This window comes from Nicotiana sylvestris, chromosome 7 (genome assembly GCF_000393655.2).
Source record: "Nicotiana sylvestris chromosome 7, ASM39365v2, whole genome shotgun sequence".
NCBI classification, from domain to species: Eukaryota; Viridiplantae; Streptophyta; class Magnoliopsida; order Solanales; family Solanaceae; genus Nicotiana; species Nicotiana sylvestris.
In genome coordinates, this window is record NC_091063.1 from 112,930,963 (window position 1) to 112,941,928 (window position 10,966).

A 10,966-nucleotide genomic window follows, 5' to 3' on the forward strand; every position below is an offset into this window, starting at 1 on the left:
GTATAAGTTATACCGGTGCTAATTACCCCACCCTCTATAATGTATAAGTTATCCCGATATTAAAATTAACATCGGAATAACTTATACCTAGTTTGCTAACCAAACAAAGTATTAAGATGGTACAAAATTTTTGTACCACCCATGAACCTTCTTATACCTCGTACCAAACGAACCCTGAATAGTCAACGACGGTAAAGTTCAACTTTTGAAATTTTAAGTAGTACTGTATGTCATGAGATGTGGATGTCACGTGATAGTTTATTAAGATAGTGTAGAGTTGACCTCCCTAAATACTTATCCGCACCAAAATAATTGGACGAGAAATTCGGATCTGATGTTTATATCATTTTAATAAGTGCATGAAATAAGCTCATATAAATTTCTAATAAAAAATTGTAGTTAATTAATATATGCTTTCACATTACTTTTTCATTAATCATGTAAGCTATTGTGGTTTGATAAAAATGGCAAGTCTTGTTGGATATTACTCTCTCCGTTTCAATTTATGTGAACCTGTTTGACTGGACACGAAGTTTAAGAAAAAATAAAGACTTTTGAAATGTGTGGTCCTAAACAAATCAAAAAGAGGTCCAGATTTTTTGTATGGTTATAAATGCTTCTCATTAAAGGTGGAATTGATTGTTGAAGCTAAATTGTTTCCAAATTTAGAAAGAGATCATTCGTTTTGGAACTGACCAAAAAAGAAATAAGTTCATATAAACTGGAACAGAAGGGGTACTATTTACTCCCTCCGGTCTACAATAAGTGACCAATCTGCTTTTGGCACGTCCATTAAGAAAATACTAAATTCTATATAAAAATACCTAGTATGACTAAACTATCCTTAATTAAATATTAAATGTGAGGAGTAAGAAATTTTTTTAGAGATATGTATATAAGGGTAATCTTGTAAAAACAAATTGAATTCTTTCTTGATTAGGTAAATGGACACTTATTTTGGGCAAAAATAGAAAAGCAAATTGGTCACTTATTATGGACCGGAGGGAATAATTATTTACTCTCTCCGGTCCACAATAAATGACCAATTTGCTTTAGGTACACACATTAAGGAAATAGTAAATTCTAGACGAAAATAGTTAGTGTGACTAAATTACCATTCATTAAATGTCACCATAGTTATAGTAGCACTTACTTCTCTTTTCAAATGTGAAGAGTAAATGACTTTTTAGGGATACGTACATAAGTAACTTTGAAAAAACAAATTGAACCTTTTCTTAATTATATAAATGAACACTTATTTTGGATTAAAATAAAAAAGTAAATTAGTGACTTATTGTGGACCGAAAGAAGTATTTATTTGGGTAATCTCTCCCAATCTTTATAAAATACTTTAAACCTCCAGTTTGTTGAAGTGTTTTTATATTTTGTACATTAGCTGTATCACAAAAAAGTAAAAGGAAAGCCGTATGAGGACGATAAATTGTTGGGTTTGTTGGGAGTTTTTTCTTTGAGTAGGGGGTTGGGTATAACTTTTATTGGGAATCCAACTATATATAAGCACTGCGTTTCTACTCAGAATCAACTTCTCTATATATAAGCAATAATTCACGTAAATTCTTCATGAAGTTTGCTAGCTGTTCAGGTACAAATAAATGGCAATAAAAATGAAGTCAAAGGAAAAGTTGTGTTGTAGGCGTTTAAGCAGGGAGTTGTCCATGGACAATTCTAGGTTTGAAGTTTATTATAGAAATGAATCAGCGACAGTTCCATTCATGTGGGAATCTCAACCAGGAACTCCCAAATCCAACTTCTCTGAAATCACACTCCCTCCAGTACTCACTCCTCCACCTTCTTTTCATGTCAATAAGAAAAAACATACACTAAAGAAATCCAACTTCTTACAAACTGTTCTTTTCCTTCCTAGATTAAACCTCAAGAAAAGTAGGCTTCTATCATCCCCTACTATTTCTAATTCATCTCCGTCATCCTCATCAACATTGTATTCTGTTCCAACATCTCCATATGCACCGCGACAAGTTGGATTTTCAAGTCCAAGATTGTCATTTGATGATCACGAAGATGATTATGTGGTTTCCTCGACTCCATGCTTTCGTTTTGCTCGTGGTGCTAACACTAGGAGTCGTGGCTGCTCTGCAAGTATGATCAAGCTATTGTTCGGAGAAGTTGCATGACATGTTATGATTTTGAAAAATAGTAGAAAAGGAAACAAGGATTTGCATATATCTGTATCTTGCGCACAATTGTATGATTATGAGCAATAAAATCTAGAGATTTGATAATGATTTTGCTAGAAATGTATTTGATGAATTTGGTAATTGTTAAGAAATCCTAAGAGGACCAAAATATGTTATGTCCTTTACTTTAAGATGATTGATGGCTGGTCAAAAATTTACTTTTCTAACGTTACAAGTTAATTTGGAGAAGCTGTTAACAAAAACATAGCCTTGAAGTTGTAATGATCTGGTTTACTCGACGGAGTATCAACCGGTAAATTAAAGGCACTAATGCATTACAAACTTGGCTTGTATTAAAGGATTAGACTTTAAAGTCTAGTTTTCAGATTATGAGATGCAACCATAAGGGAACTCTACGTAACAATTGAGATTAACGCATATACGATCTGCTACCTCGTACATTGAATAAGAAGTAGAGGGATGATTTAGTTTGTAGCAAACAGTAGTTCGGCTACTCGAAATGCCAATACATAGAAGCTAAATGGGGCTCTATTCTTCTTCTTTTTCTTTTTAATTTGATTTGACTATGCTATTGTAATGACCCGAATAGTAGTTTTGAGCATTTGCATTCAGTTTGGTGGTTTGAGGTCATGAGTAGTTTCATATGGTGTAAGATGACTGGCATGTATCGTCGGTTTTGATTTTCGAGTAGGTCGGGATTGATTTAGAAGAATGATTCTCAACTAGAAAGCTTTTAGCTGGAAGAGTTGACCAAGTTTGACTTTAGTATATTTGACCTCAGATCGGAACTTTTATGATTTCGTTAGGTCCGGATGGTGATTATGCACTTGAGCGTATGTCCGGATTTGCATTTGAATGTTTCTAAAAAGTTTTGGCTCTAATTGGCGAAAGTTGGTAATTCGAAGGTTTGGAAAGTTCGTAAGTTTGACTGGAAGCTAACTTCGATGTTACCAGGTTCAGATTGTTGTTCAGGGAGTTGGAATGGGTTCGTTATGTCATTTGGAACTTGTGTGCAAATTTGAGGCGATCCTGAGTTGTTTAGATTTTTTCGACATAAGTTTGAAAATTAGAAGTGTGAAATAGTTTATGAAGCTTGAATTGAGGTGTGATTCATGATTTTGATGTTATTTTGTAAAATTTGAGGCCTCGAGTAGGTCTGTGTTATATTTTAGGACTTGTTGGAATGTTTGAACGGGGTCCCGAGAGGATCGGGTAAGGTTCAGATCTTTTTAAATGGATTTGTGTTGTTGGTTTGCAGGAGTTAGGTAAGTCATCACGATTGTGAGTAGTGATCGCATTCACGAAGAGATATGTGAGCTGGAGGATTTTTGTTCTTCACGTTCGCGAGTGAGGGACCGCGTTCCAAAGGTTGTTTGATGGGCTATGTATTTACATTACGGGTTCGCTACTAGGAATCCGCATTCACGGAGGTTTGGCTGATTTGTGCGCCGTGTTCGCGATACTTGTGATGTGAGTGCGGAGCTTCTTCTTTGGCAGTGACTTTTGTGCTTTGCAATCGTGAAGATATTCCCGCGATTATGATGGGTATTCCTAAAGTAGTGTTATAATCTCCATTTCGGACTTTGAGTTATTTTTATCACATTTTAAGATTGGGAGCTCGTGTTTGGGCGATTCTTGAGGTGATTTTCATGATTTAGATTGGGGTGAATATTTTTGACTCGGATTTGATTATTTTACATAGTTCCATCTTCGAGTTTGGCATTTTGATTATGAATCAAAAAGGAAAATTGGGGTTTTTTATCAAAACTTTTCTAAAGTGAATATTTGAGATTTGAACATCGATTCTGAGTTAGATTTGAGGATAAATTAATATGGCTGAACTGATATTCAAATGGGTTGTCAGAATTTGTTAGTGTTATGGGTTTCAATGTGTGGGATCGGGTTGCCTTTTGGTTGACTTTGAGTATTTGATAAAAGATTCGACCTTTTATCGTTTCGATTTGTTTCATATGGCATTATTTGATATTTTGGAGTTGCTTTTGGCTATATTCGAGCGGTTCGGAGGTCGATTCGTGCAAAATGGTATTTTTAGAGTATTGTTTTGGCTTGTTCAAGGTAAGTAACATATCTAAACTTGAATTTGAGTGTAATTATCCTTGAGAACTATGATATTGGAGATTTGTGGGGGTAAAACACGTGCTAGGTGACGTGCGTGTGTGCGTGCGCCGGGGTATTCATAATTCGGGTAGTTCTTAGGCTATAATATGCCTTGTTTTGCTATCATGCTTCTTTGATATCATATTTTCTTCATTAGTATGACTACGTGAGTTATCATTCATGCTAGAATCACGTATAGGCTATTTTCTTAATTGTTTGAGATATGATAGTGCTATTTTTGTCATGTTAAGATATTTGCTATTGTTCAATCATGATAGTTATATCAGCATGTTATATCTCTATCTTTTTACACTTTTGATATGTTGTCTCACATGTTATTGGCGTCCTTGTATGTGACACGAGTTTGAGCTGTATTTGTGGCGCATTGTGATACTTCGTATTGTATAATTGGATTATATTTTTGTGACATGTTAACCATTGATACTTGAGCAGATTGATGACTGATATGGGCCATATAGTTGTGTTGTGAGTTATGCTGGATCGGATTGCATGCCACAATAGATTGATATTTGGATCAGGTTGCACGCTGCAACGGGTCGATATTTGGATCCGGTTATACACCGCAGCGGTTATATTGATTATTGATTAGTGCTTGGGCCATGATCTGCCCCTCAAGAGTCTCATATTACAGTAAGTGAAGACACAGTGATATATATATATATATATATATATATATATATATATGTGCGTGTGTGTATGTGTGTGTGTGTGTGTGTATGTGTGCGCGTGCGGGCATTTTGGTGTGCGACATTCGTACCAGGCACCCGTGTAGTGCTAAGTGTTGTTGTGTGTGTGATAGTGAGGGGCATTTGTACAAGCCACCATGAGTGTTCTGAGAGTGAGTGTACTTGATGATTTCACTGTAACGTTATGTAAGGCTCCGAAAAATTTTGCTGTGTAATTTAAGGTTTTGTGGTGCCGAGTTAGGCTAAAGTTTTCAGAAATAGTAAAAATTTGTCTTCGCGGCAAGCCTTTTGGGTTAAAGAATGCAGTAAGGTGTTGAGGAAACTTCTTCGCAGAAGAATGCAAATCTGAGGTCTGATTCGCGTCCGCAGAATCGATATACGGACTGCACTCCCGTCGCAAAGTGAAGCAGAAGTCAAGCTTAGTTGAGGACCCTTATGCGGTGTATTATGCGATCGCAGAACAGGTTTGCGGTGCATTTTGCGACCGCAGAGCAGGTCTTCACGCCGCAGACCCAACCCGAAATATCCCAGTTCTGAGCACCAATTATGCGACCATTATGTGGTGTGCAGCCACTTGTGCGATCACAAACCCGAGTTGGAGGGTCCATTTTTTTAATCTTTTAACCCTACCCCATCTTGCTAAATAGTATTTGGGGCTTCACCTGGGATGATTTTCTAAAGAGTTTAGAGAGTGGTAGGAGCATTTTAGAGAGAGAAGGAGGGAACCTAGCATTCTAATAATCCAATCTTGCCCAAGTCTTCAAGAATCAAGGAAGTTAGCCACTAGATTATCATCTATCCAGGTAAGTCATACTCCTAAGCTTTCATGCAAAAAGATTATAAGTCCAAATATATTGTGGGGGTTAGAAATAGGTCATGCATGTGGCACTAAGTTATAGTATGTGGAAATTAATGAATTATTTTGGGCAGTTTCTTGCTGAAATTGGTTGAGGGGAGAAGGGATTTCCATTATAGAACCTTGTACTCTATTTCACATGTTAGGTGTTTGATAAAATTTCTAAGAGAGTTACGTCATGTGAATCTTTCTAATTATTAACCGATTTTTACTATCTTCCTATAGATTATTATTGCTATATGTGTTAGTGTGTTGTAGTAACTGAAGGAAAGCTCAACAAGGTATGTTAGCTAAACTATCTCTCTCGGAATTGAATTCCTTAATGTTTATGTAAGTTTAAGTATGATCAGCTCAATTCCCTAATTTCTACATTCCGTGTTATCCCCTTTAAACTTATAAACTTGATTATTCCGAACGAGCTTTATATCGAAAGATAGATGTTTAAAGTATGGATTGCTTATTAAAATGGTATGGCTTTAAGTCGTATTTTGAATGAAAACTAGTATACCAATTGGGTGAGAAAAACTCGATATGCTTAATACTACTAATTGCACCTATGTATACCTAATGACTTGATTGAGTATATCTTGCTGTTGATAATCTACAAAGATATTTAAAAATTAAATAAGTGAATTGGGGAAAAAGAGTGCGGCCAACGTGCCAAGAATATAAGTTATAATTGTGGCTAGTGGTACCAAGGAAATGCGTAGAGGTATAAGGATTATGAAATGAGCCTCGACTCAACTGTTTTAAACGAATTCGAAAACAGAATTGCCTAAAAGCTTTTGGTACTCAATCCATGCCCATAATTAGCTGATTTAACTAATGCTTTGCCTTATAAATACATCCAATTTGACTCAAGTTCATACATACTCCGATGTTGAAATTGTACATTGTCGTGATTGGAAAAGAGTAATTCAAGAATAATTGGTGTATTTTCTTCATTAGCAAAACCGAGGAAGGGTACTTCATAAGGCACACACCTTAAACTACACGTGGTGTAGAGGTGGATTGTGATTGTGATTATTCCCCTCATTTGGGATAAAATTGAAACATTGATGAAATTGTGATTATTCCCCTAAAGTGGGATGAAACTAGTTCCTGTGAATTGGAAAAAAAAAATCCAACCCACACGACATATGTGGGGAGGCGGTCTAGCTGATCGGGTGGAGATCAGACGCCATATTGTGCACATGGTGGTACTACTCTTGTAACAATTTTCTTTCGCATCACCATGTCAAACCACATTGGCCTTGAGGAGATGGCCTAGCTGATCGGGCGTGATCGGTCTCCGTGCTAACAAAGACGGTGGTATATCGGTGCTAATGATCTCCCAACAAAAAGTATATATATATATATTATTTTCGTACTTTAAAAACGTTATGTTTTAATAGGACAATTGGATATTGTTGATTGTGACTTGCTGTTTCTATGGTTTCTTTTCTTATATGGTTATTCTGTTTTGAAAGAGGACTTTTAGCTATACATACTAGTGCTATTCGACGTCACTAATGTCCCTTTTACCGGGGATGCTGTATATTTAATTCATACAGGTCGTTCCATAGCAGGCGACATCGATCAGTGATAGCGGTATACTCGGTGAGCCCTACTTCATTTCGGGGTCTTGTACATTTTGTTCCTCATGTATCTTTTGTTCATTTCTTATCATGTTTTAAGGTATAGCTAGTGCCTTGTTGCTGGAATTTCCTTATTACTGTTGAGTTGTACTTAGAGGATCCGTAGATAGTTTGTGATTGGTGCTTGATGTTTGGAGTGGAAGTAGAAATGTTGGTATTCGGCAAAATATGTTTTTCATTAAATTTATAAACTTGTAATATTTTGTTAATATAAATGAAGTCGTAATGAAATACTTTCAGAATTTGATTAATGGAGTTCATCTCCTCTTTACTCATGAATTAGTTTGGGTAGAATGAAATCTAACATGCTTGCTCAGTCGGGTTTTCTCGGTGGAGCGCCGGTCGTGCTCCTCGATTTTTGGGGTGTGACACGTTATATGTATAGGTATAGAGATGTATTTTACTCATGTTGTAGCTAGAGCAACGCCTGAGAAGCCACCAGTAGCTCCAGTTGTGGAGCAGGCACCTGTGACGCATGCTACAACCCATGGACTCTAGGAGACCTTGGCATATTCCCCGAGTATGTTCGGTACTTTAGCTTAGGCAAGATTGATCCCAGATGCTCCAGATACTTCTCAGACTAGGGGAGGATCCCATACTCCCGTCGCTCGTACTCAGAGTAGTGGGTCCATTTTGATTAGGTTCCCAGAGTTATGCCAGCATAACCTATTATCACAGTTCAGCCTGAGGCCAGGCCAGAAGCATAAGAGGAGGAGCCAAGTAGACTTGAAAGGTTCAAGAAGTATGATTCTCCTACTTATAGTGGTGTAGTTTATGAGGATGCACAGAGTTTTCTTGACCGATGCTACCGTATTCTTTGCACCATGGGCATCGTCGAGATGACCGGGTCACCTTTACTATATTTCAGTTGACAAGGGCAGATTTTAGGTGGTGGCATGCTTATGAGGAGGGTAGGCCAGCTAATGCAACAACACTCACTCAGACTCAGTTTTCGGATATATTTTTAGGGAATTCATACCACAGACCCTCCGGGATGCGTAACGTACATAGCTCGAGCAGTTGCATTAGGGGAATATGATGGTGTTAGAGTATGCCATGAGGTTTAGTGAGTTGTCCCGCCAAACGCCTGATTTGGTTTCTACAATCAGAGATAGAGTCTGCAACTTTATTGATGGGCTCAGTTATGGTCTTAGATTCAGTATTGCATGGGATTTGGAGACTGATACTCTATTGCAGCAGGTTATCGGGATTGCTCGCAGGTTGGAGTGTATACTTGGCTAGGAGAGAGATGATAGGGAGCCCAATAGGCCTTGAGATTCTAGAGGAATTAGTAGTTCCCGCGTTGTGGTTTCAGCTCGTCATGGTAGAGGTTATGTAGGTTGACTAGTTCATTCTGCACTTCAGGCTACTTGTAACACTCCGGCCATTTCGAGGACTCAGATTGCCCATTATGTACAACCACTTTCTAGTGCACCTCCTGTACGTGGTGCCTTCAGCGGTCATTCTAGGTTATCGAGTCAAACTTAATTCCAGCATCCATGCCCACAAAGAGGTTGTTTCGAGTGTGAGGATACTAAGCATATTGTGAGGGACTGTTCCAGGCTTAGGTTCACATGGTCTACAGGTTCCACAGGGTTCACAAGCTATGGTTGATGCTCTAGTTTCCACTCCACTAGCATAGCCAGCTAGGGGTGGAGGTTGGGTAGAGGTCGTTCTAGAGGGGGAGGCCATGCTCGTTGCTATATTTTTCTAGGTAGGATTGAGGCTCTTACATCAGATGATGTCATCACAAGTATTGTTCTGATTTGTCATAGGGATGCATCCGTTTTATTTGATCCAGGTTCCACGTATTCATATGTGTTATCTTACTTTGCTTCATATTTGGATATATCCATGATTCTTTAAACGCACCAATTTATATGTCTATGCCACTCATGGATTCAATTATGGTAGGCCGTGTTTATCAGTCGTGTTTGGTCACCATCAAGGATTATGAGACTAGGGTTGACCTTATGCTACTTAGTATAATGGACTTTGATGTGATATTTGGCATGGATTGGTTGTTTCCCTATCACGCTATTATGGATTGTCACACCAAGATTGTGATATTAGCTACACCGGGTTTACCGTAGTTGGAGTGTAAAGGTACATTGGATTATTTTCCTAGTAGGGTCGAGTCATCTCTGAAGGCACAATGGATGGTTGAGAAGGGGTGCTTAGCATATTTAGCCTTTGTGACAGATGTTAGCGCTGATACTTCTACCATTGAGTTAGTTCCGGTAGTGAGACATTTCCCAGATGTGTTTCTAGCAGACCTGCCGAGCATGCCACCTGATAGAGATATCAATTTTGGTATTCACCTGGTGTCAGGAACTCAGCTTATCTCAATTCCACCTTATCACATGGCACTAGTAGAGTTGAAGGAATTAAAGAAACATCTTTAAGAGTTCATTGATAAAGGTTTCATCAGACTGAGTGTCTTGCCTTAGGGTGCACCAGTTCTATTTTTGAAGAAGAAGGACGACTCTGTGAGGATGTGTATTGATTATCGGTAGCTGAACAACATTACAATGAAGAACAATTACCCACTACCATGCATTGATAATTTGTTCGATCAGCTTCAGGGTTCTCAGGTATTCTCGAAGATTGACTTGAGGTTGAGGTGATCATCAGCTGAAGATTGGGATTCAAACATTCCTAAAATGGATTTTAAGACTCGTTATGATCACTATGAGTTTTTGGCGATATCATTCGGGCTGACCAATGCCCCAACGACCTTTATGCACTTGATGAACAATGTTTTCTAACCATATCTTAATTTTTTTTCATCATGTTCATTAACGACATATTGGTGTATTCTCGCAACCGGGAGGATCATGAGCAACACTTGAGGATCATCTTCCAGACCTTAAGGGAAAAGAAGCTATATGCTAAATTCACCAAGTGTGAGTTTTGGCTTGATTATGTGGCAATTTTGGGCCATGTGGTATCTAGTGAAAGGGTTAAGGTGGATCCGAAGAAGTTGGAGGCAGTTCAGAGTGGGCCCAGACTGTGTTCTAGTACTAAAATCCGTAGTTTTCTAGGGTTATCTAAGTATTATTGCCGATTAATTGAGGGGTTTTCATTCATCACAGCTCCTTTGACTAGATTGACTCAGAAGGGTGCCCCACTTAAGTGGCCGGGCGATTGTGAGGAGAGCTTTTAGAAGCTCAAGACTGCTTTGACCACAACTAAAATTGTGGTTTTACCTTTAGTATTGGGTTCTTATACAGTTTATTATGATGCTTCGCAGATTGGCATTGGGTTTGTATTGTTGCAGGAAGGTAGAGTAATTGCTTATGCTTCACGTCAGTTGAAGCCCTATGAGAAGAACTATCCAGTACATGATTTAGAGCTGGCATCCACTGTTCGCGCATTGAAGATTTGGAGACACCATCTCTATGCCATGTCTTGTGAGGTATTCACAGATCACAGGAGTCTACAACACCTGATCAAGCAAAAGGATCTGAA

General features: G+C 38.2%; 1 protein-coding gene across 1 annotated transcript; it reads left to right on the top strand.

Moving 5' to 3' along the window:
* The first annotated feature begins 1,613 nt into the window (after positions 1-1,613).
* On the top strand, positions 1,614-2,153 carry LOC104222061 (uncharacterized). The gene has a single exon (XM_009773244.2). The coding sequence runs from the start codon at positions 1,614-1,616 to the stop codon at positions 2,151-2,153; it is 540 nt and encodes a 179-aa protein (XP_009771546.1).
* Positions 2,154-10,966: the final 8,813 nt, after the last annotated feature.

What these genes read in the sequence shown, in the direction of transcription:
- LOC104222061 (XM_009773244.2), top strand. Translation starts at nt 1,614, where the DNA reads ATGGCAATAAAAATGAAGTCAAAGGAAAAGTTGTGTTGTAGGCGTTTA.